The sequence below is a fragment of the Bos taurus genome, chromosome 7 (genome assembly GCF_002263795.3).
Source record: "Bos taurus isolate L1 Dominette 01449 registration number 42190680 breed Hereford chromosome 7, ARS-UCD2.0, whole genome shotgun sequence".
Lineage (NCBI taxonomy): Eukaryota > Metazoa > Chordata > Mammalia > Artiodactyla > Bovidae > Bos > Bos taurus.
The window spans coordinates 12,371,925-12,398,027 of NC_037334.1; the positions used below are offsets into that span (position 1 = coordinate 12,371,925).

General features: G+C 55.2%; 1 protein-coding gene across 7 annotated transcripts in view; it reads left to right on the forward strand.

The window, feature by feature from the left end:
• Positions 1-25,392, forward strand: part of CACNA1A (calcium voltage-gated channel subunit alpha1 A) — a 253,311-nt gene extending 227,919 nt beyond the window's left edge. For 2 of the 7 annotated variants that reach the window (XM_059887938.1, XM_059887939.1), the window contains exons 34-45: positions 2,795-2,922; positions 4,211-4,307; positions 7,607-7,712; positions 17,691-17,798; positions 17,914-18,014; positions 19,309-19,418; positions 19,525-19,663; positions 19,833-19,946; positions 21,246-21,281; positions 22,289-22,475; positions 22,795-23,045; positions 23,787-25,392. In XM_059887938.1, the coding sequence (XP_059743921.1) occupies positions 2,795-2,922; positions 4,211-4,307; positions 7,607-7,712; positions 17,691-17,798; positions 17,914-18,014; positions 19,309-19,418; positions 19,525-19,663; positions 19,833-19,946; positions 21,246-21,281; positions 22,289-22,475; positions 22,795-23,045; positions 23,787-24,497 (2,088 nt within the window). In that variant the 3' untranslated portion in view covers positions 24,498-25,392. 7 annotated transcript variants of the gene reach the window in all.
• Positions 25,393-26,103: the final 711 nt, after the last annotated feature.

A 26,103-nucleotide genomic window follows, 5' to 3' on the forward strand; every position in this document is an offset into this window, starting at 1 on the left:
CTGATGGCCACGGGTGTTCCTTGACTTGTGGTGGCATCTCCCCAGTCACTGGCTCTGTCCTCACATGGTCGTCTTCATGTGTGACTGTGTCCAGACTTCCCTCTTATGAGGACAGCAGTCATATGGAATTTAGCCCACCTTGATCCAGTGTGATCTCATCTTAAACTGACAATGAGAGTACAAAGACCATTTTTTCCAAATAAAGTCACATTCGCAGGAACTGGGGGCCAGGATTTGAATGTATCTCATGGGGACACAGTTCAGTCCACAACACAGAGCCATGTGGGAAGCAGAAGGAGTCTCCTCTCCTCCTAGTCTCTCCTCCCCAGGTTGGCCTCCCTCCCACTCGTGGCTCCTGCTGGCAGGATATAAGCTGCCCAAGGAGTATGGGAGCTATTGTTTTCAGACCCCAGCCCAAACACCAGTATCTCTCAGCAAAAGCCCAACACATCCACTCTCTTCAGACCAGCAGCCTCACACTGAGATATCCGCAGGCTAGGTCTCAAAGCATCACCCACCCACCCCGAGTCCAGTGGCAACAGCCGTTGACCTGGACAGTCCACTGTTATTGCTGTTGTTTGGTTGCCAAGTTGTGTCCAACTCTTGCAATGCCATGGACAGTAGCCCTCCAGGCTCCTCTGTCCATGGAATTTCCCAGACAAGAATACTGGAATGGATTGCTGTTTCCTTCTCCCGGGGATCTTCCCGACCCAGGAATCAAACCCACGTCTCAGCATTGGCAGGCAGTTTCTTTACCACTGAGCTTCCAGGGCCCAGAGGGACCATTGCCCAGTGTCAGATTCCCAAAAGAGAGTCTGAATGGGCCATCCTGGCTCCTGCTCAAATAGCCACCATTGTCTTAGTAGCTGTGGGTTCATATGGAGACACATTCATACTACAGCCCATCTGGGAAGGACAGGCACCCTAGAAGACATCTACTGCCCTTGACCATCAGCCCCTAAGAGGCAGGAGCTTTTGTTTTGTTCACTGCTGCATCCCCAACACCTGGACAGGGACTGGCACACAGTACGTGCTCAATCAGTGTCATGAAATGATGAACTGAAGTTAGGGACACCTAGAAATAGAGCTCAGAGAAGGCAATGGCACCCCACTCCAGTACTCTTGCCTGGAAAATTCCATGGACAGAGGAGCCTGGTAGGCTGCAGTCCATGGGGTCGCCAAGAGTTGGACACGACTGAGCGACTTCACTTTCACTTTTCACTTTCATGCATTGGAGAAGGAAATGGCAACCCACTCCCATGTTCTTGCCTGGAGAATCCCAGGGACGGGGGAGCCTGGTGGGCTGCTGTCTATGGGGTCGCACAGAGTCGGACACGACTGAAGCGACTTAGCAGCAGCAGCAGCAGAAATACATCTTATATAGTAAGCACCTACTATGTTTACATCTGCACATTTGCTTCATACCTACTATGCGCCAGGCCTTATGCTAGGTACTAGGGATATAAGGAGAGAACATGTTTCTCTCAGTTTGCAGGGGTGCTGGGCAGACAAGTCAGCAGACAGTAATGGTATAATCTGATATGTGGTTTGATAGGGAAGACAGAGTGAGAGAAAGATTTCTCCCCCTGAGGGCCACTCAGGGACGGTGAGCAGGACTTAGACCACATATTGATCAAATTGGTTGCATATAGGGACTTCCCGGTAGTCCAGTGGTTAAGACTTCACCTCTGTAATGCAGGGGATGCAGGTTCAATCCCTGGTCAGGGAGCTACAATCCCTCATGCCTTGCAACCAAAAATCCAAAACATAAAACAGAAGCAATATTGTAACAAATTCACTAAAGACTTTTAAATGGTCTACATAAAAAAAAAAAAAAAAACCACTTTAAAATTGGCTGCAAGTAACAGAAATTCAACTGAAACTGACGTAAGTGAAATACACAGTTCACTAACTTATACTGCTGAAAAGTCCAGATGAGGCTGGGTCCGGGCAATAGCAGGCCCTGTCCTCTGCTGTTTTCCTCCACTCTGGCTTTATTCTCAGACTTTCTTCCTGTGGAGGGAAGATGGCTGCCAGAGTGCCAGCAAAAATCCCAAGGAAGTCTCTCATTTGCTACTCTGGGTCACGTGCCCCTCCCTAACCAATCACAAGCCTGGGTTATGTGACCACCACCTATGAAGCCAACCACATCCAACAACAGCATATAAGGATAAAGCGGGGGAGGGCTCGCCAGATGTTATTACTCAAAAGGAGAAAAGTGATGTCCACTGAGGGAGCAACATTTACAGAGGTCTGGAGGCAAGACTGATGCAAGCTCCCCATGTACTAAAGGCTAGTACACTGAAGGCATGTGACAAGCTGCTACAAGATGTAGACAAAGGCAGGAAGATGCATGCATCCATCCATCCATCCATCCAACAAATATTTGCTGAGTAATTACTTTATGCTGGGGATGGAAACATGATAAGGTTCTGGTCCATGGAGTGTGCATTTTGGTCTTGTTGGGGGTCAGGTGTGGGAGGATCTGGGGTCATGGTGGTCCCCTTGGTGTTGGCTCCTATGTCACATAACCTCTCCACCTCTCTCTCCAACTGTATCAATCTTGGTCTCTGTTTCTGTCTTCGTGTCTCTCCCCCATCTCCATTTCTCCATATCTCTGTTTCTGGGCTCCTTCTGTGAGCATGTGTCTGTCCTCTATCTCCCGCCATCTCTTTCTCTGACTTCCTTTTCCCATGTTTATCTCCCTCCCTCTCTCCCTCTGGGCCTCTGTGTATATGTGTTTGGATGTGTCTTGCTCTCCCCGACGCCGTCTTGGCCCCTGGGGTCCCCACAGATGCTGAATCTTTTTGTTGCCGTCATCATGGACAACTTTGAGTACCTCACCCGAGATTCCTCCATCCTGGGTCCCCACCACCTGGATGAGTACGTGCGTGTCTGGGCCGAGTATGACCCTGCAGCGTGGTAAGCAGTCACCCCAAATCCTCCAACCACGTCACCCACCTTTCTCTGGTACTGGAGCATAGTCTAGGTCAGGCTCCAGACCTTAGGCTGTTGTCTCCCTGGGAAGCTAGCAGGGATTTCAGTAGGATCAGTCAGAAAAGAGATGAGAATCAGTACCCTTGCACATCCTGGGTTAAATGATTTGGGTACCACTGCTGCCCATACCCAAGGCCTTCTGGGAAATGAGGGAGAGACTCCACCATGAGTTCATCTCCTGTGAGTCTCTCCTGTCCCTGACTGTGAGGCCTCCAGATGGTGAGAACAAGTTAACCAGGCCCCAGGGAGGAAGCCAGAGGCCTCTTAGCCTCAGTTCTCCAGGGAGTATGGGGAGAAGGGCTGGTTTAGTTCCCTTGGGAGACAGAATTAGCTACAAGATCAGAGTGGCAGAACCTAGCTCCCATTGGGATTCCAGGACCCTGGAACATGAGGTCACACGAGGCCAGGGGAGAGGACACAGAGCCTCGGTGGTCCTTGTATGTTCGTGATCATGAAGGGAGTAAGCTCTCCCATCTCCATGAGCAAGGGAGTGCCCCCTCCTAGTTGGCAGGTGATGGTTCCCAAGAGTGATCTCCACCCTGCTCAAGTGTATTGAGTACCTTCTCAGCACCAAGCCCTTGCTGGACACTCAGATGTGCCACGCTGATGCTCAGAGCCCAGCAACCACAGACTGAAGATTCTAGTTCAGGCTGAGCTTGGGGGCTAAGAAAGCGTTAAATAGAGGCCCTCAGCAGCCTGAGCACTGGAGGGGAGGCCTCATGAGGAAAGCAGGGAAGGATCAATCCTTGCCATTCTTACAGCCCCAGACAAGTCCTCCATGAGACCAAGAGTCTGGGGTGAGCCACGGGGCTGGGGCTTGACTTTCAGCTGGTTCCTAACTCTTCCTCTTTTGATTTTAGGTCACAGCAGTTGGATGCTGTCCCCCTGTCCTCTATGCCACGAACCCCCCCCCAGCCCCCAGTGTAGCCATGTAGATTGTGGAGGAGGGCGATACAGAAAGCCCTGGGGGAGGTTCTCCCAGCCCAGAGTTCCCAGCCCACTCCGCACAAAACCTTCTGCCCACCCCGCACCCCCAGGGTCTGCAAGTGTCTGGGACCATCTCAGGGACCTTTATGCATCCTATGTCTCCCTTACTCCTTCAAGCCAGGGGTTTCCCAGGCCCTGACATCGTGACCTCACTTATGAGCACGGGGAGCCAGTGTGATGCAGCTTGACCCCGTGCCTCCACTAATCCCCTCTCTTCTCCTTTCAGCGGTCGGATTCATTATAAGGATATGTACAGTTTATTGCGCGTAATATCTCCCCCTCTCGGCTTAGGCAAGAAATGTCCTCATAGGGTTGCTTGCAAGGTTTGATTTCCACTAAAACCTGCTAGCATCCATGGAATGAGTGTGGCTTGGGGTTCTTCAATATATATATTTCATATATATATATATATAATCTAAAAAACAGAGCCATCTCTCTCTTTTGCATTAAACTAGAAAACTCTCTTAGCCAACAGAATGCAGTCACGTAGACTTGATGAAGCATGGAACGTTTATCTCTCCGTTCCCTTCAGCCATTTCTGCTTGCTCTTAGCTGAAGCTGCCCATCCCGGGGTCTCAACGGCACCCCAAAATCAGACACATCCGAGGGGACCGTAACTTTGCATTGACTGCCCCCCCCCACCGCCACCATCTCCTCCACTCTCTCCCTCTCCACCCTTCGCCTCCCGAAGCCCCAGCCCTTCTCCCACTGTCGTGGCCCCTCTTCCCCATCTAGGCCCCCTCAGAGACCAGCCTCAGCCAAACCAGAGAACTTGACCCAGTTCTTTAAATGACACCGAACCAAAGAATTGCTCCAGACCCTTCTGAGTGAGAAGCCCTCCCCCCGCCCATTCTGTCCGCATTCCACCGGAACTAGAGCTCAGAGTCAAAAGTGAATCTGACTTTTCTCTTTACTCTGTCTCCCTGCTCATAAGCAGTGAAATAATATTTTTTAACTACCTCTCCCATTTTTTTCTCCTCTTTTTTATTTATTTGAAACACCTCTTTTATCGTTCTCTGCATCTTTCTCTCTCTATTTTTTCGGCTCGTGTGATTTTTTTTTTTTTCTTTTGGTTTTTCCCCGTCCTTTTCTTCCCCTCCCTCCACCCACCCTTCCTTTGGTTCTCCGTTCCCACCTCCGTTTTTTGTTTTCGGTGCTGCCAGGGGCCGCATGCCTTACCCGGACATGTATCAGATGCTGAGACACATGTCTCCGCCCCTGGGTCTGGGGAAGAAGTGTCCGGCCAGAGTGGCTTACAAGGTAGTTTAACCCTTGCCAACCACCGACGTCCAGGCACTGGGGATTTTTCAGTGCTGACCAGGAACAGCCAGCCGAGTCTCTTTTTCCAGCGTTACTCTTCTTTTTTTCCTTTTTCTTTTTTCCTTTTTTTTCCCCCCCTTTCCTCCTCAAGTAAATGGATCATGACCATCCCTTGATTCTAAGCAATTTACTGTGTCCGTCCTTTCTGATCAGTGTGTCTTGGTGTTTTGAGACTCTCTTATGGCCAACATGCCGGGGTGGGGAGGGGGAGGGGAGCCCCCAAGTCCCCTCGCACCTGGTCCCCCGGGAACCCAATTGGACACAAACACTTTGAGAGGTGGGATTGGCACTGAGCCCAGAGTGGCCCCCATTGCCCAGACCTGGGCAAGCACCTTGCAGAGAGGGGCTTGGACCCCACCTTTTATATCTCAAGCCCCCAGGTCTCATGGTCCCCTATACAAACCTGAAGCTGATCTCTGACCTAGGGCCTTGGGGCATCTGAGACCTTCCGGGGAGCACCCAGAGCCTCTCCCCTCTTCCTTGCCCGCTGGAGTTGCTTCCCCAGTCTTCTGTCCCTAAGCCACCCATCTCCCCCCAAGACAACCCAACATGCCTCTCCATTGTTCCAGAGTGGGCAGGCGGGCCGCAGCTGGACCCCTGGACCGTGGCACCCTGACGCAGGCCATGCACGCTGCCTTGGCGGGGGCCTGGGGCGGGCAGGCACCATGGCCGACCTGGGGGGTGGTGCATGCTGGCTGAAGGAGCCGCCAGGCGGCTGGGCCGGGCCACCCCTCTAGACCCCTGTCCCGGAATCTCCCTTGGCACCCAAGGACAGATGCTCTGTTCCCCACAACTCATCCACACGAAGTCCAGGGGATGACTTTGACAGTCAACCCCTCCAAAAAGTATGGTCCCATCATTCCATTCTCCCATCCCACCTTGGCCCCCGCTGTGTCTGAGAATCCTTCCTCCCCTTCTGTGTACCTCACTGCCTCCTGTGTCACGTAACCACCTCCCCACATCCTTACCCCTCCTCCTCCCACTGGGCACCCCTGAGGTGCCCCCACCAGCCCCTCCCTGCATCTGTCCCTTTTCTACCTGTGCTTTTGTCCATCTCTTGATCTCTGCTTGGCTGAGTGTCGTGTGTGTGTGAGCGTGTGCAAGAGAGAGGGCGAGTGCCCTTTCCTTCTTGGTCTCTGTGCAGGGCCACCATGGGTTCATAAGCACCTTTGTGCCAATTTGAAACAAGCCTCCTTTCCACAGAACACTCTGTCTGTGGGGAAAATACTGGAATCCACCCATGTGGGGACAGCATGATACTTTTCCACTGTCAGCTGGGAAGGTGTCATTTAAACGCAGATCCATGATTTCTGAGATAGGGAGCCCTTTGTGCAGTGTACAGCTCTGCACAGTGGCCCAGTCTGTTTCTCTGTCTACCGCCTCCCTCACCACCCTCCCCCAACCCATCTTTTGTCTTCTGCTCTGAGTTTGCCATTCCCATCCCCTTCTCCAACTCTGTGCTTCCCCGTGTCTGCTCTGGTGGACATCGATCTTCATCTCCATGCCACCTCATCCTGGGCTGGTGCACACCAGCCCAGCATCTTCTCCCATGCCACCAAGCATGGGGGACAGAGCCCCTGCCTGGGATACAGGGAATTTTTTCTTCCCTGGGCCATGGGAACACCCTGTCACCCCTTCCCCATGCCATCGCACAAAAAGCCAAGACCTGGACATGCCCCTGAGATACACTTTCCACGGAGCTATGAATGAGTCTCGAGATTCCGTCTGCATGCGCCCCCGTCCGCCGTTCTGTGTGTCATGGCCTCACTGCATGTCAGAGAGGGGCCCGCCCCATCTGTAGTCGGGGAGCCGCCTGCCTGCCGCTTCTCGGAGGAATGATGTGGTCTGTGCCCATCTGGTCTGGTCTGGGCCGAGCCAGGGGGTAGGGGTGGGGAGCCGGCGGCCCTCCCAGCGGCTGTGGCCATGGACCCCTCTGCCTGGCTGCTGCATGTCTGCTGCGATCTGGCTTGTGCTCTTCTTCTTTGGGGTCAGAATGGAACGGAGCTGTCCAGAAGAACTCTGGGGCAGGGCAAGGATACGGGCCAACCCTGGAAATGTCACTTCTAGGGTCCAGTAGGCGGGTGAGGAACGGGCAGCATAGGAGAGTCCCCAGTGCGCCCCCTATGGGTCACCAGGGGCAGTCAGGAAATGGAACACTGGGACAGGTAACCTGAGGGGTGGGGGGCACCCTAGCCACTGCCTTCAGAGTTCTTCCTGGGGCTCCCCGGGTAGGGTGGGTCTGGCTTACGGGATGGCGGAGGGGTCCCTGGGAATGATTGCCTTTGCCTTTGGTTTTCTGCAGAGGCTCCTGCGGATGGATCTGCCCGTCGCTGATGACAACACCGTCCACTTCAACTCTACCCTCATGGCTCTGATCCGCACGGCCCTGGACATCAAAATTGCCAAAGGTAGGGGCAGGAATGGAAACTGAGAGGTGGGGCAGGGTGGATGGAGCCAGGGCCTCAGCTGCTGCTGCTGCTGCTAAGTCGCTTCAGTCGTGTCCGACTCTTCGCGACCAGGCTCCTGCGTCCCTGGGATTCTCCAGGCAAGAACACTGGAGTGGGTTGCCATTTCCTGCTCCAATGCGTGAAAGTGAAAAGTGAAAGTCAAGTCGCTCGGTCGTGTCCGACTCTTCGAGACCCCATGGACCGCAGCCCACCAGGCTCCTCCGCCCATGGGATTTTCCAGGCAGGAGTACTGGAGTGGGGTGCCATTGCCAGAGGACTCAGCAAATTCACCTGCTTCAGCAAATATCTGTGTGCGGGACACCACTCTAAGCCTGGAGGACACTGACACTTCCAGCAGCGGGGGGAGACCTCCGTAAGGAAGCTGTGAGGGAGTCACGTGGATACCTGGGGAGAAAGCACTGCAGGCAGAGGGACCAGCCGGTGCAGATCCCTTTCCGCAACCCCACCCTGAGCTGTGTTGCACTGACTTGCACTTTCCGCATGGGGGCGCCACGCTGTCTCGTGAGCAGAGGCAGGCTCAGCTCCCTCTAGCCACAGTGGAAGCTAGGAGAGGTAAAGTGTCAGTCACTCAGTCGTGTCCAACTTTTTGCCACCCTATGGACTGTAGCCCACCAGGCTCCTCTGTCCATGGAATTCTCCAGGCAAGAATATTGGATTCGGTAGCCATGCCCTTCTCCAGGGGATCATCCCCACGCAGGATCCAACCTGGGCCTCCTGCATCGCAGGCAGATTCTTTACCGTCTGAGCCACCAGGGTAGACCGGTGGGCTAGGAGGAGCCCTGACATAAATCAGGGGAACACAGGATAGGGGCTTGGAAGGAGGGCATATGAAGTATTCACATTCTGAATATTTCCTGGGAGTCAAGATGACCAGATTGCTGATGGATGGATGTGGAGCATAAAGAAAGAGAGCATAAAGGCCAACCCCAAGGGGTGGGGCCCCAGCAACTAAAGGACGGACCCAGCCCCAGTTGCCTGAGAGAGAAGAGACAGAAGGAGCAGGTTTGGGGCCAAGGGAGGGCAAAAGATTGGTGTTGACAGTGACACGTGGACATGGGGGCTAGAAGGGGCTCTCCAACTTACATTTCTGGCATTCCCCCCACCCCAAGGTTCTGAAGGAAGTGAGATGGTGAGTCCTCCTGGCTAGGCTGGCGACGTAGAGTCAGGAGGCATGACATGCTGACAGGTGTTAAGCCAGGAGACTGGAGGAGCTCTCCAAGGGGACAAGAGAACCAAGAGGCCCCCGAAGACTGAGCCTGGGGCCACCCCAGCATCTAAGGTGGCCGAGAAGGAGTGGAAAGGAGAGGCCAGGGAGGTGGGTGGAGAGCAGGGCAACACTGACTCCTAAAAGGCATCTCCAGTGTTTAAGCACTGCCCAGGACCAAGACTGACCAAGAGTGAGAACCAAGACTAACCGATGGATTCTGTGCCAGGTCACAGCCAATCACTTTGACCAGGGCAGCTCTGAAGATTGAGGACCATGAGCGATCAATGGGTTTTGTGCTTTGACCAGGGCAGCTCTGAAGTAGACTGCCCAGAGTGGGTTTCAGAGGCCTAACAGTAGACTGGGTGTGACTTGGCAGCTGATGAGACAGCAGGGCAGGGACAGAGGCGCATGGATCACCAAAGAGAAGGAAGTTGGGGGAGTCGCCAGTGGAGGACTGGGTCCATTGTCCAGCAGAGGGTTGGAAATCTCAGTGGGGCTGAAGAGAGAGGTCAGGGCTGCACCCAGCTGAAGCCCCTGAGAGGTCACCAGGAAGGAAGGCCGCACTGCAGACACATGTTCTTTCCAGGGCCCTGAGGAGAAGAGGGGAAGGAGGCTCCAAGGCCGGAAGTTGCTCGGAAGGAAGACATTCAGGGAGGGAGACCAGCAGCTTCCAGTGAGACAGTGCCTGGTGGGGCGAGGGGGAGGGGCACATTGAGGACAGGCATTGTTGGAGCAGGAAGCATGCAGATCAAAGTAAAGAGAGCAGGGGGTGCCCCCAAATCGAGAGAAAGAATCAGGAGTGAGGGTGAGACTTGGAACAGCATAAGTGGAGAAGGGGAGGGGTCAGGGCTCAGGCCCTTGTCTGACACACATTAATTTCTTTCTCATGCAGCAAGTCGGAGGCAAGCGGTTCGGACTTGCCAGGCATGCCGGCACATGCGTCTAGTCTAGACCCGGGGCCTGTCTGGGTTGTGGCTCTGCCTGCCCCAGACTGTTTGCTTATCAGCATGGTTGAAACCGAATCTGCCTGCAATGCAGGGGACCTGGGTTTGATCCTTGGGTCAGGAAGATTCCCTGGAGAAGGGCACGGCAAACCAGTCCAGTATACCTGCCTGGAGAATTCCACGGACAGAGGACGTGGGCCAGCTACAGTCCGTGGGATCGCAAAGAGTCAGACACGACTGAGTGACTAACTGGTCCAGTGAGACAGAAACTGGTCCAGGTTGCCACACACATGGTTGAAACTGGTCCAGGTCCCAACCCAGGGAGGTGAGGAAGCAGAATCATGGGCAGCTGCTTTCTTATAATCGTGTGGAAAAGTGGACTCAGCTTGCCCACCTACCTGCCCTGTCCTCCATTGTAAACTTTGGCAGAGGACCTCACCTGCTCTGAGTCTCAGCCCATGTATTAGCTAGCAATGCCATGTAACAAATGACCACAACTTTAACAGCTTATTACACACCTATTTATTAGCATATAGGTATGTAGGTCGAAGTCCAGATAGACTCAACTATGCTCTCCGTCCACAGTCTCACAAGCCCAAAATCAAGGTGGCCAGGCTGGGCTCATCTTTGGAAGCTCTGGGGGAAAATTTACTCCAGGGCTTATTCGGGTGTTAGCAAAATTAAGTTGTCTGTGGCTGCAGGACTGAGGTCCCCATTTCATTTCTGGCTTCTCGCCAGAGTTTATGCTTAGCTCCTGGGGAGGCATCTAATTCTTTACGTGCTCCAAGTCTCTCTGACTTCTCTGCTGCTAAGAAAATGCTCTGCTTTTAGAGGGCTCACCTGATTAGATCAGACCCACCTAGATCAGCTCTGAAACTTATAGTCAACTGACTTGGGACTTTAATTACATTTGCAAAGTCCTTTTATAGCAGTCCCTAGACTATCATTTGATTGAATAAGCAGAATCTTGCTGGGAGAGAAGGATAAGCTTTAGAATTCTGCCTGCTACCATTCCCGCACCTGTAAAACGGGTCTAACAGGGCACCCGCTCTTGGTACATGCATGCATGCAAAGTCACTTCAGTCGTGTCTGACTCTTTGCAACCCTATGGACTGTAACCCGCCAGGCTCCTCTGTCCATGGTATTCTCCAAGCAAGAATACTGGAGTGGGTTGCCATTCCCTCCTCCAGGGGATCTTCCTCACCCAGGGATCGAACCTGCATCTGTTATGTCTCCTGCATCAGCAGGCAGGTTCTTTACCACTAGCGCCACCTGGGAAGCCCCTACATAATACCTTTGTATCCCAGCTGCTGTTTTCCTCTGGAGAACCTGTGTCTGGGGGTCCCAGGATAGCCCAAAACGAAGGTTCAAAAAAAGAAAAAAGGCTTGGATTCAGTGATTTGATAGAACCCAGAACTGAAAAGAATTGTTTTACTCACAGTTGTGGTTTATTACAGCAAAAAGATACAGACTAAAATCTGCAAAGGCAAAAGGCAGCTGGACAGGGTCTGGAAGAGACCAAGAGGGAGCTTCCACCCTCTCCCAATGGAGTCACATGCACAGTGCTTACGTCTCCCGGCAGTGATGTGTGACAACACGTATGAAGTATTGTCAACCACCCAAGCCCACCTGAACTTTGAGTCTAGCATATTTATTGAGAATTAGTCATGTAAGCCTGGCTGACCTCAGTTGCTGAGCCTCTGGCTCCTCTAGAGGTCACACTGGTACCACATGGCTCAAGACCCCTGCCATAAATCCCATTGCTAGGATAAATTCCCTATGGATGGCGACTGCAGCCATGAAATTAAAAGATGCTTGCTCCTTGAAAGAAAAGCTATGATAAACATAGACAGTGTATTAAAAAGCAGAGATACCACTTTGCCAACAAAGGTCTGTCTAGTCAAAGCTATGATTTTTCCAGTAGTCATATATGGATGTGAGAGCTGGGCCATAAAGAAGGCTGAGTGCCAAAGAACTGATGTTTTGAATTGTGGAGCTGGAGAAGACTCTTGAGTCCCTTGGACTGCTAGGAGAGCAAACCAGTCAATCCTAAAGGAAATCAACCCTGAATATTCATTGGAAAGAGTGATGCTGAAACTCCAGTACTTTGGCCACCTGACGAGAAGAGCCAACACATTGGAAAAGACTCTGACACTGGGAAATATTAAGGGCAGGAGAAGAAGGGGGCGACAGAGGATGAGATGTTTGGATGGCATCACCGACTCAATGGACATGAGTTTGAGCAAACTCCGGGAGATATGGAAAGACAGGAAAGCCTAGCGTGCTGCAGTTCATGGGATCGCAAAGAATTGGACACGGCCTAGCAACTGAACAACAATGGTTCTGCAAAGTTTTGAAAGGGTGGGATTGCTGACAACATTAGAGTGTGTGCAGGGTCTCAAGTGGGCTTAGATGCTAAGTCGTGTCTGACTCTTGCGACTCCATGGACTGTAGCCTGCCAGGCTCCCCTGTCCATGGGATTCTCCAGGCAGGCATACTGGAGTGGGTTGCCATTTCCTTCTCCAGAGGATCTTCCCAACCCAGGGATCAAACCCTGATCTCCTGCATTGCAGGCAGATTCTTTACCAACTGAGCTACAAGGGGAGCCCTCTCCTAATCTTGGTGAGTTTCTCCAGCCCCTTTAATCTTGCCTCAAGTGGCTTCCTGGCTGCTGCTCCCTTGATTAGCAACGGTTGGAATCCACCCTTTGGAATTCAGGCAAGGTCAAGGAGGCTGGAGTCTTGCCTAGAAGACAAGGGGGAGGAAAAAGGCCTTGGTGCCTGGGAGTGCCCCAGGGCCCTGCTCACCATTAATCTGACCTGCCTGTGTTACTACCAGCTCACTGAATGAGAGCCCCATTGGGCACATGCTGTGTGCCCAGCCCTGTGCTCAGCAAGTGGCACGTGGCAGGGAAGGACAGACGAACCTCCAGCCCTCATGGGGCTGTGGGGAGACAGGCAACAGAAAAGTAGGCCACTATAAATAAGTAGACTATGTAACGTGTTCAAAGGCCAGAAATGTTGTGGAAAGGAAAGAAAGAGTAGGGTCGGGGGTGGGGAGCCTGGTCAGGGGTTTAAACTCTTAAGTCAGGGGTTCTCAACCAGGCATGATTCTGCCTCCAGAGATCATTGGCCATGTCTGAAGACAGCTTTGGTTTTGTTTTGGTTTTTTTTTAGCCTGAAAAATGATGATTTATTCATTCTTTAGAACTTTCATATTAAGGAGCATGTGGCAGAAGTGGAAGCTTTTGATGAACTAATAGAAATTGTTGTCAGTTCTAACAGACCAAAATAACACAGAGATGGCAGCAGGTGCTCCCATCTTATTTTACCACCTCCTTTGCCCATTGGCTTCAATACCATACAGAGAAGAAACCTTCTTCCTATCTGGGTGCCAGCAGTTCACCCCAGGGAAGGCTGAAGACAGTTTTGGTTGTTGAAACTGGAAGTGGGCTGGCCCTTATGGTACCTGGCATGCCAGGGAGGCTTTTTTTTTTTAATGTTTTAGTTTATTTATTTATTGGCCACGTGACATATGAGATGTTAGTTCCCCAACCAGGGATTGAACCCAAGGCCCCTGCTTTGGGAGCATGGAGTCTTAACCACTGGACCACCAGCGAAGTCCCAAGAGAAGCTCTTGAATGTTGCCACGTGCCTGGGACAGATCCTGCAACAGAGAAGGCTCACCAGGGGTGTGTAGAGTGATGTAGGGGAGGGGAAGACGCTGGGACTCAACTGGTTTCTGGGGGACTGATGCCCAAATACAAGGGTACCTTCTGTCTTTGAAAGTGAAAGTGTCAGTCGCTTAGTCATGTCAGACTCTTTGAAACCCTGTGAGGCTCCCCAGTCCATGGAATTCTCCAGACAAGAATACTGGAGTGAGTTGCCATTTCCTTCCCCAGGGGATCTTCCCGACCCAGGGATGGAACCCAGGTCTCCTGCATTGCAGGCAGATTCTTTACCATCTGAGCCACCAGGGACGCCCTGGGAGCCCCAGTATTAACAACTCCATACCTGGAGGAGGAGTCAACGTGGGATTCAGCCTTGAGTGGATCCCATGACCCCAAGGGAGAGCTGCCTTGAAATCCCCTAAGGAGTTTCCCTTCATAGTAAGTCCCCTACATATGAATGAGTTCTGTTCCAAGAGCGTTCATAAGTCCAATGTGTTCCTAAGTCCAAAAGACTAGCCTAGGTACCAAATGAACATAATCAGCTATACAGTACTGTACTGTAATAGGTTTATAATGCTTTTCACACAAATAATATATAAGAACAAACAGAAAACATTTTCAATCTTACAGTATAGTACCTTAAAAAGTACAGAGTATAGCATAACAGCTGGCATACAGGGGCTGGAATTGAGTGAGCAGGCAAGAAGAGCTACTGACCGGCGGAGGGAGAGGAGGCTGAAGATGGCAGAGTGGAAGGATCTCAGCAGTAGGACATGGAGGGAAGCTGCAGTTTAACTCATGCCTGGCCTGACACTGATGGAACGCACGTTCGCATCTTTGAAAGTTCTCAACTTAAAGATTCACAGGCAGGGTATTTACTGTATTTCCATGGGAACAACAATCCCGAATGAGAGATTAACATGTGAATTGAAGCAGAAGGAGCCTAAGGTGGTGATTCTCAACCGGAGGCGTTGTGTCTACCAGGGGACACCTGGCAATGTCGGGGACAGGCTTGGTTGTCGCTACTGGTAACTGGTGGGTAGAGACCGAGGATGCTTGAAATCCTACAGCGCACAGGACGGCCCCACAACCAAGAATGATCCAGCCTCAGTGTCTGACAGGGCAAGAAACCTTGACCCTGCCTCAACCATTCACCAAGAACAGGTATCCTAGTGAGCTCAGGCTCCCGTAAAAAAATAGCAGAGACAGTACGTAAACAACAGAAGTTTACTTTCCCACAGTTCTAGAGACTGGACATCCAAGATCAAGGTGCCAGCACGTTAGGTCCCTCCTGAGAGGCCTCTCGGCTTGCAAACGGCCGCGTTCTTGCTGTATCCTCAATGGCCTTTCCTCTGTGCGTATGCACGCCTGCTGTCTGTCTCTCTTAGGGACCGCCCTTATAGCCTCATATAACTTTAGTCACTTCCTTGAAGGACCCATCTCCAAATGCCATTACATTGGGCATTCAGGCATCAATGTGAATTTTGGGAGGACACAATTCAATCCATAACAATAAGTGGCTTCCTTTTCTCCACCCGAGACAGGAAATACGTAAGCTATTGGGCAAAAGTGACTTTTCACAGGAATGTCACGTTCTCTTCTTTCCCTTCCCATGTCTCTGAAAAGGAACCAGAGGCCCCAGGCACCTCACTTAGCTACAGAGGATGGGAGATGTAGCTATTAATTCCAACTGCTTTCCTAGAGGAAAGAAAAACTGTTATAGGTTGGTGTCAAGGGTGTTGAAAGGCCAGCTACAGAACAGATGATTATTTGAAGGGTCTCCCGCAACCTGAGTCCAGGCCCACCCATCAGCCCCACCCCCACACAGCTTGGCCCCAGTGATCTCTGCACCTTTAGACCCCACAGACACCAGAAGTGAGGTGGTGAGCAACAGCATGAGGCGATAAGTACAGAATGGAGAAATAAAGCCAGAAAAAGGCATAGAAGTGGGGGGCTGCTTTAGGTTGGGAGGCGGCTAGAAGACCTCTTTGATAAAGGATCTGGGCAGGGACCTGAAGCGGATGAGGGAGGGAACCACACCGATACCTGTAGGAAGGACCGTCCTGGCAGAGGAAACAGCCTATACAAAGACCTTGAGGCAGGACGATGCTTGGCGTGGTTGCGGAGCATGGAGGAGGTTGGTGTGGCTGGAACAGAGTGACCAAACGGGAAAATAGAGATGAGGGCAGATGGTTCAGGGTCTCGTGGACTTGGGGAGATCACCCTGGGTGAGGTGAGAGCCTTGAAGGGCTCTGAGCGCCGGAGACAAGTGACTGATGCAGGTGTTCGGGGGCGCCCTCTGGTGGCTATGGGAGGGCTATGGGAGGTGGACCTGGGCAGAGGCGACTGCCCTCAGGTGTTCACGAGCGCCCTCTGGTGGGTGTGGGAGGACTTGCGCAGAGGCCACTACACTGGTCCAGGCGGTTCAGCTCCCTGCTGCCTCCAGATCCTCACTGTAGAATAGGATCTGTGCTTGACTTGACAAAAGACCCTTCTGAAAGAATTTTTCTCAAAATAGACACCTGTCTCTGGAGTCACACAAGGGAAGATGAATGAAAGCACGGAGTGCCTGGCAGATGTCTGTGCTTTGACCCACATCTGCTGAGAAGAAACTGCACAGGAGGTCCAAAGACTGTCCTAGGCTGGATCTGGAAAGTGGAGTGGGAGAAGGAAGGGCCATGAGAGCAGGTGGTGGGCGACAAGAGGTGGACAGGGAGTGGAGGCAAAGGGGGTTCTTGGGGCTACCTGGGTGGGTCAGCTATTCAGCCAGCAGGCCCCCATGGATGGTGGTTCAAACACTGAAATACTACTAAACTGGCTGATAGCCAGCCCCTGCCCTTCCCCCATATCTCCTGGACCTCCTCCCATAATCCAGCAACCACAGGGTTAATATTTGGCCCAGCAGAAAGCCCTCAGACCCTTTCTCTAGCTGTCATCAATGTCCCTGCTAAGTCACTTCAGTCGTGTCTGACTCTGTGCGACCCCATAGACGGCAGCCCACCAGGTTCCCCCGTCCCTGGGATTCTCCAGGCAGGAACACTGGAGTGGGTTGCCATTTCCTTCTCCAATGCATGAAAAGTGAAAGGGAAGTCGCTCAGTCATGTCCGACTTCGCGACCCCGTGGACTGCAGCCCACCAGGCTCCTCCGTCCATGGGATTTGCCAGGCAAGAGTACTGGAGTCGGGTGCCATTGCCTTCTCCAATCAATGTCCCTAACTGCTGGTAAATGTTAGGACAGCACCCCTGTGCCTCATGTTGGGGGCTGTGAAACAAGAGTCGAAACAGGGTCCAGGCTGATGTATCAGTCAGGATGAATGAGAATGTGCCGCTGTAACAAAGAAGGTCTTGAACCAACAAAGATTGACTTCCCACTTGCATCATGTGGGAACGTCTTCCAGGGTCGGCAGGGTCTTCTGTTCGTTAGTCACTCAGGGACCAGGCCTGAGTGGGCAACCACGGTCCCCAGTGTTACCAGTTGCTGTGACAGAGGGAATGAGAACTCAGGAGGGTTCTGCACTGGCCGTTAAATGCCCAAAGTGGCACCTCACTCTGCTCACACCTCATTGGCAAGAACTCATCTCATGGCCCCAGCCAATCCCAGGGAAGGCAGGAAGGGCTACACTCGCATGTACTCAGGCAGAGAAGACAAGTAATCACCATGGCTGGGGTGAGGGGCCAGGGGTCAGCTAGTTCCAAGGTCAGCATTCATAGAAGGGGAAATTTGGTTGAGGGACAAACCTCCTCTATCAGGACTATTCCCTGAGGCGTACCCCAGGCTCCCTACAGCAGACATAGTTCTAATGCTGCCCATCAACTACTCTGATCTTCAGATAACTCACTGAGGCAGGTACTATTGCCATCATCCCCATTTCAAAGATGGGCAAACTGAGGCACAGCACAGTAGACTAACACCCATGTCACGCAGCTGGGAAGTGGGAACCAGGCCAGTCCCTCTGGATGCTGGAGTGTCTCCCACACAGTCTTTCAAAGGCCCCAGCCCTGCTGGGGACCAGGACCCCAGAGCCTGGATCAGAAGGAGCCTATGGCTTTGCAGCTTCCCCAGAGGCCAGCTGATGCCTCTCTGTTCCCACTCGCAGGTGGAGCTGACAAACAACAAATGGATGCTGAGTTGCGGAAGGAGATGATGGCCATCTGGCCCAATCTGTCCCAGAAGACGCTGGACCTGCTGGTCACCCCCCACAAGTGTAAGAGCCAGGCCCGGCCTGGGACAGAGATGGGGGAGGGAAGAGGAGGCCTCGGGATGGCGGGGCTGGTGCATACCGGGCCTTCACCCACGGTGAGCTCATCCTGTGCCCCCAGCCACGGACCTGACAGTGGGGAAGATCTATGCGGCCATGATGATCATGGAGTATTACCGGCAGAGCAAGGCCAAGAAGCTTCAGGCCATGCGCGAGGAACAGGTATGGCTGCAGCCCTGACAGCCGCTCCTTCCTTTGTCCATCACTCTGTGGACACCCAGGCTGGGAGACAGTGTCTCCCTTGTCACCGTGAGGACCAACCAGAACAGTGGGATGACGTCAGGCTCCAGGACAGGTCACTGAAGGAGGAGGGCAGTGCCAAGGAGACATAAAGTGGAGTAACTCATTTGCTCCACCAACACTTACTGGGCAGGGACTACCCTGGTGGTCCAGTGGCTAGGGTTCCACGCTCCCAATGCAAGGGGCCCAGGTTCAATCCCTGCTCAGGAAACTGGATACCACATACTGCAACTAAGACCCAGTGCAGTCAAATAATCCAATAAGCAGAACAAATAAACTTTTTTTTTTTTATTAATTATGGGGCACCTATGGTGTGCCAGGCACCTTTCTCAGCTCTGGGTATGTGTCTGTGAGCAAAACAGACCAGAATCCCTGCAGAGCAGACCTTCCAGTTCGCAGAAGGCCACCAATGATAGATGATGAAATTATATCGCACTACAGAAAAAAGTAAGTGCCACGAGAAAAAGCAGGGGGGCGGGCAAGGGAACGTGATTTGAAAGGGGTAGTTTGGGAGGCATTGCTGAGGAAGTGACATCAGAGGAAAGACTTGAAGGAAGAGGAGAGAGAGCCAAGCAGATACCTAGGGGAAGAGTGTTTCAGGCAGAGGGAATAGCCAGTGCAAGGGCCCTGAGGCAGGACCATGAGTTTGAGAAATAGCAGCGAAGTCAGTATGGCAGAACAGAGTGAGCAAGAGGGGCAGGGGAAGGAGACGAGAGTGGGGAGGTGACAGGACGGATTATTCAGGATTTGTGGGCCTTTGACTTTTGCTCAGAGTGAAGTGGGAGCCACAAGGGTGCCTCAGGAGAGGTGGGAAGTGATCGCTTGCCGCTGCTCACTGGTGCTCTCTGGTGGCCATGGAGAGTAAGGGCTGGAGCTGGGAGCCTGGGAGGGGGCAGTGGTCCCGGCCAGACTGATGAAAACCAGGATGGGGGTCATGGAGCGGTGAGAAGTGATCTGGTTATGGATGGATTTGGAAGAGTCTAGAGGACTCGCTGATGGATCAGACTTGAATGTGTGTGTGTGTTTTAGGGTAGGGGTGGGTTTCAAGAATGGCTTCTAGGATTTCACCCCATGGGTGGGCTAAGCATACCCTCCATAGCCTCCTCACTGCAGTCTTGAAACCAAAGCCTCAGCCTGGGATACCCTCTTCCATCTGTCCCCTCTCCCCCCACCCCCTGGCCACCTTGTGTACACACGCTGCTCTCTGCTTCCCCAGAACCGGACACCTCTCATGTTCCAGCGCATGGAGCCCCCATCGCCAACACAGGAGGGGGGGCCTGGCCAGAACGCCCTCCCCTCCACCCAGCTGGACCCAGGAGGAGGCTTGTGAGTGTCCCTCTTGGCCAGAAGGCAGGGCAACAGGGGTGCGGGGTGCCAGGTGCAAAAGCCACCAGAGTGCCCACCATCACCCTGGCCTCTGTACCCCACACAGGATGGCTCACGAAAGTGGCATGAAAGAGAGCCCATCCTGGGTGACCCAGCGGGCCCAGGAGATGTTCCAGAAGACGGGCACATGGAGCCCAGAGCGGGGCCCCCCCACTGATATGCCTAATAGCCAACCCAACTCTCAGGTACCTCCATGGCCCCAGCGCCCCCTTGGCTCCCCGGCCCGGGCAGGACAAGAAGGAGGGGTCTGGGCCCCTCACCTGCAGCTCTGCACACACCCAGCCAACCCTCTACCCCGGGGTCCCCCAGCCAGGCGGCCCCGGGGCTCACCCAGCCTCGCCATCTGCCCCGCAGTCTGTGGAGATGCGAGAGATGGGCAGAGACGGCTACTCTGACAGTGAGCACTACTTCCCCGTTGAAGGCCAGGCCCGGGCCGCCTCCATGCCCCGCCTGCCTGCCGAGAACCAGGTGAGAGCTTTCACCCACCACCCTGGGGACTGGACTTGGCCTCTGGAGTCCCAGCTTCCCTATGCAGCCCAGGGACCCAGGGCAGGGGGGGACTTCTGCACCCTTGGCTGCAGCGGGCAGGGTCCACACCTCTGGAACCCTCAGAGGCCCCAATCCTCTTAGTTTCTCCCTGACAGAGGATTGAGAGGGGACGAGGTTCCTCTGGGGCAGGGCACCATGGCCACCGCCTCGGGGTTTGTCTCTGCTCCGTTTAGGGATGCTGAGGCCGGAGGATATGGAGGACACATATCGGGGATGTGGATGGGGGATGGGAGGGGATGTGTCAGGCCCCGGTGAGAGCTGCAATCAAGAATAGCCATGCACGCACGCACACACGCATGCGCACAGAGGCGCATGCACACAGGGATGGGTGTGCTCATACATCATACATGCTCTGGGGAACTTGGCAGGTCCCAGGACCTGGTAGCATGTCTGGGGTGGGGCCTGGGAGTCGTTTGTCTGGTCTCTGTGAGAGCCGCTGGGGAGAAGCAGGTGTGTGTGCCTGACGCGTGTCTGTGTGTGGCTGCTTTACCCAGCTGCGGGCTTGGTTGTCAGGGGGCAGGGTCCCACTGCCCCTGGCCCCCCAGGACAGAGGGGCCAGAAGCATGGCTGGGCTGTCCACCCAACCTGAGAGACAGGGCGGCATGTCTGACTGTGGCAGGCTGCCCGTGTGCTATGCCGTGGCATCTGCGCAGGGTGGGGGTGGCAGGGGTTGGGCTGTGCTGTGCCTGGCTGGGCCAGGGTCGCCCAGGGGTGTGGCCTCTGGCTGCTGGGAATTTGGGTGGGAGGCACCCAGCCTGCATGTGACTGTCCAGTCCCATCCCGATGGGCCCCCCAAAGCCCAACCAGGACCGAGCTTCCGGGCCCCAGGAGAAGGGGGGCACAAGCCAGCTGACGGCCACCCACCCCACCCCCGAAGCTTTGAGTGTCAGCGGAGCCAGGGCTGGGCGCATTGCATGAGGCAGAGTCCAGGGCCAGGCGCCTGCGGCCACGTCGCCCCATCTGTCGGTCTCGTGCCTCTGCCATCTGTGTGCTCCGTCCCCATGGGAGGAAGGCCAGCCGGGCCTGGGGTCACCCACACACCGGGGACGTTAACCTCTCTCCCCCTCCCCCTTCCCTCCCCACCTCAGGTTCTTCTCTCTCCCCGACCCTGGCATTCTCCTCCATCTCCCACACACCTCTCCCTCTCCCTCTCGGCTTTTATATTTATTTCCTTCTTTCTGTTTTTTCTGTGTGCACCATCCCGTGGGGCTGTGACAGAGGAGAAGGGGCCGGCCACGTGGGAATAACCTCAGTGTATGTACCGCGCCCGCCCGCGCCGCCCAGCTGGGCTCCGGCCCCCTCTTCCCGCCCACCCCCCCTCGTGGGAGTTCTGTCATCTCTCCGGGTCCTCGGACCCCACCCTTTCTTCGCAGACCACACCCCTGCCCCCCACCCCGTGGAGCCCCATCCTCATGTGTTGTGTTCTCTGTGTGCCCCACGTGTGCCCTGGAGGGGTGACCCCGCCCTGACCCCCCACCTCCCACCCTCTCTTCAGAGGCCCCCAGGCCTGGCAGGCGGGCGTCCATCGTTCCAAGAAGCCTGACCTGTAGCCCTGCCTGGCTCACTCTTTCTTGGGGGCTCTTTCCCATGACACCACCTATGAACCTCTGGTCTCAGCCCCGAGTCCCTTAAGACTCCAGTCTCAGGCAGTGCCACTGGGCCAAGCCCTGGGCAAGTCTGCTCTGTCTTCTTTCTCTCCTCTCCCAGCCGCAGGGAACCCAGTTCCACCCAAGGGTGCAGCAAACACAGAGGCCCCCAAGCTGCAGGCCAAGGATGAGGAGAGCAGGTCCCCCCGGGGGTCTCAAATGCCAGGCCAGTCCCTCAAAGGCTTCCCATAGAAGCTGGACTCAGGTGGGCAGGAAAGTCCGGTCCCAGTTGGCCAAGGAGGACTGTGTGTGCTGGGTGCCTGGCCCTGGGCCGATAGGCCTGGCAGCAAGGAGAGGCTGAGGCTCCTCACTCGCTTTGGAGAGCAGGCCGGGCTGCCCAGGGCTCCCAGGTTTGTACTCCAGATGGGAGAAGCTCTGCCCTTCAGCCAACCTGCCTGTCCCAGCAGGAGGTGGAGAGAATGGGGCCTCCTGGAGGAACCCAGGAGGAGCTGGGGAGGGGACAGAGGAGTCCTGGAGCCTGAGGCTCAGGGCTCCCCCAACCAGATCCCACCCCTGGATGGTCACACCTCATCACTGATGGCGGATGGGGCAGACCGGGACTGCTGCGTCCCGGCCACTGACCCCAGCCCACCAGCCTGTTCCCCCCCACCCCAGACCATCTCAGACACCAGCCCCATGAAGCGCTCGGCCTCCGTGCTGGGCCCCAAGGCCCGGCGCCTGGACGACTACTCCCTGGAGAGGGTGCCGCCCGAGGAGAACCAGCGGCACCACCAGAGGCGCAGAGACCGTGGCCACCGCACCTCCGAGCGCTCCTTGGGCCGCTACACGGACGTGGACACAGGTGGGTCGCCCTGCAAGGCCCAGGGACCGGAGGCTGTGTAAGGGGACAGAGCAGGGGAGATGGGGGAGAAGGCAGAGCAGGGTAAACACTGAGTAAGGAAAGACAGAAGGGCCTGGATAGGACCCAGGGGGACCGAGATGCGCCAGCTGCTGCTCAGACCCTGGTGACCAGCTCCCCCACACACACCCACCAAGCCACCCTGGGCCCAAGGGCAGGTGCCCGCAGGGCCCGCAGTCCTGCTTAGAAGCCGCCCACATGCACGTCCCATGCTGCCCTTTCCTCACAGCCATCTGTCTTGTCTGACCCCATGCGGCCCTAGGCTTGGGGACAGACTTGAGCATGACCACCCAGTCTGGGGACCTGCCATCAAAGGAAAGAGACCAGGAGCGGGGCCGGCCCAAGGACCGGAAGCATCGGCAACACCACCACCACCACCACCACCACCATCCCCCGCCCCCTGACAAGGAGCGCTACACCCAGGAGCGGCCTGAGCACGGCCGGCCCCGGGCCCGTGACCAGCGCTGGTCCCGCTCACCCAGTGAGGGCCGGGAGCACATGGCCCACCGTCAGGTGGGTGTGGCAGGAGGCACTGTGGACCCCTCCGGGAGAGGATGGGGGGCCACAGCCCACAGCCCCCTCTGGGCGGGGTTCCCCACTCCTGCCGTGATCTCTGACCTGCCCACCATGGGGCTCCCCAAGCCAGGGGGTTGGGCTCGGGCAGGGGTGGACACTGGCCCCTGCCACTCTGGCTCCCCACTCTGCACCCCAGCCCCCTGCCCGCCTGCCACCCCGCTCCCCGCCGCCCGCAGCTGCTTCCTCTTTGGTTGTGGATCACGTTTGAGTTTCGGGCCAGCAGTGGTCTTTACGACTCACGCCCACCCTGGCTACCTTCTGCCTTTTGCTTTCCTTTAACCCAGCTTCCGTTTTTTGTTTCAATTATGATTTCTGTCCTCTGGACGCCTGTGAGTAATTTTTGAAACTTCTGCTATTTTTAACCCCGAAACTTACAAAACTCCATTTCTCATTTCTCTTTTCACTTTGTTGTGTTGGTTTTCGACTTCCCCCGACCCTCCTTGTCTCACTCCCCCTCCTCCTTGTCCCCTCCTCCTCCTCCTCCCACCTGTGGCTGTTGCTTTTTTCCTTTTTTTCCATTTGAACGTCCTGTGTGTCCTCCCCGCCCACCCTCCTCCCCCGTCCTCTGAATTTTCCTTCGCTCCCCACCCTCCCGTCCTCTGTGTCTCCTCCCGTCTCCTTCTGGTTGATTTTGTTGTATCTTTTTTTTTGATTTCCTTTGTTTCAATTTTCGTGTAGGGCAGTAGTTCCGTAAGTGGAAGCCCAGCCCCCTCAACATCTGGTACCAGCACTCCGCGGCGGGGACGCCGCCAGCTCCCCCAGACCCCCTCCACTCCCCGGCCGCACGTGTCCTATTCCCCCGTGATCCGTAAGGCCGGCGGCTCGGGTCCCCAGCAGCAGCAGCAGCCCGCGGCGCGGCCGGGCCGAACGGCCCCCAGCGGCCCGCGGAGGTACCCGGGCCCCGTGGCCGAGCCCCTGGCCGGGGAGCGGCCTCCCACGGGAGGCCACGGAAGCAGCCGCTCGCCCGCGATGGAGCGGCGGATCCCGGGCCCGGCCCGGAGCGAGTCCCCCAGGGCGCCGTGTCGCCACGGCGGGGCGCGATGGCCGGCGTCCGGCGCGCACGCGGCCGAGGGCCCCCCGGGCCCCCGGCACCACCACGGTTACTACCGGGGCTCCGACTACGACGAGCCAGACGGCCCGGGCGGCGGCGGCGGGGAGGAGGAGGAGCCCCGGGCCGCCGCCTACGACGCGCCGCCCCCCGCGCGCCACGGGTGCTCGCCCAGGACTCCCCGGGCCGCGGGCCCGGCCTGCGCCTCGCCTTCCAGGCACGGCCGGCGACTCCCGAACGGCTACTACCCGGCCCACGGACTGGCCAGGCCCCGCGGGCCGGGCTCCCGGAAAGGCCTGCACGAAGCCTACAGCGAGACCGACGACGATGACTGGTGCTAAGCCCGGGCGAGGTGGCGCCCGCCCGGCCCCCCCACGCACCCCACGCACACGCCCCCCTCGGGGAGGAGCCGCACCGGCCGCGGGGCCACCTCGCTGCCACCTGCCCAGCACACGGGGGCGGGGAGGCCCGGGAGGGCCCAGGAGAGGACCAGCCGGACGACCCCGGACTCTGGAGGGAGTCCCCAGGGCCGGGACACACCAGGGTGTCCCGGAAAGACCCTCCTGGGCAGCGACGGCGCCCCCCACCCAGCCCCGATCCCCCACGACGACGGCGGGGGGCCCTCGGGGGCAGACAAACCACACAGCCAAGGGATTCGAATTAACTCAGCCATTTTTGGAGAACCTTGGGGAAAATGGAAATTTCAAAAAAAAAAAAAAAAAAACATTTTTAAAAGAAAAACGGGGAGAAAAAAAAATTGCTTCTATTGATGAGTTTTATCATCTCAATTGAAATCTTTCCTTTCCCTGGTGAACGCCTGCTGGTGGCCCGTGTGTGTGTGTGGCTAGAAGCCGGAAGCGAAGAGGAAACGCAGCGTCCCACACAGACCGCCACCAGACACACTCATACCCCACACACGTTCTCAGACACACACAGGAGTGCTTGCTGGTTATACCAAACCCTACTATTACTGCCTGCAGAAATCAATTTAAAAAAAAATAAACAATTTTAAAAAGGACAAAAAAATTAATGATTGAGAAAAGAAGCATTTTTTTCTGACATTTGGTCCTGCTTGAAATAACAAAAGAAAAAAGAAAAAAAAAACACCACCACTGATTTCCTTTGCTTCTTTTTTCCTTTTTCCTACCTTGTTTGAAAACTGTGGGCTTGGGACTGTGAATTATTGCATGACATTCAAAAAGAAAAAAAAAAATAAAAAAAAGTTGAATCAAAGGGCTTCTGTGTTGGAGTGGTCTTTATAGCTTCTGCAAAGTACTCCCCACGTCTCTTTGGGGGTACTTTGGTAGGAGGCACTTGGAAAGTGGTTAAGGATGAGAAAGCGGTAGCTCTCCAGCCAGGACTCTTTGCAAAAAAGTTAAAGCCAGAGACACTGGCTGGGTCTTTACCTGGTTGTCCTGGTTGGGGGACAGCAGGGCAATAGAGCCCCACCACCACCGCCCCATGCCTCCACCCTCAGACCACCCCCCACCACCACCTCCCCACGGCTCCACAGTTTGCTGGATAATATTCCTGCATGATCCGGCCAGTGAGGCCCCAAAGAGAATGTGTGAGGCCTCAAATATTAGCAAAATTCCTATTGGAAACACCCTGCAGGAGGTACCTGGAAGCCTAGCTCAGGACCCCCGAGTCCAGTGGGAGGTGAGCCCTACCCGAGGCCTCTGGCGCTCCCACCCCACTCACCCGCACCCAAGAAGCTGCTTCTGAAGGGCTCCATCCCAAGCTGTATTCCATTTCACAGACTTTCCTAAGATGCCCCTGAATTACCGCAGCCATCAGAGAGTCCTAGAACCTAGAGGTCAAGGTTCAGAGCAGCCTGTCGATAGCAGAAGAGGGTCATGGCCAGTTCAAGGTGAGGGCAGCATATCAGAGGTGGGGTGGGGTTCTTAAGAAGGGACTGACAGCCTGCCCTCCCTCCACCCCCAGCCC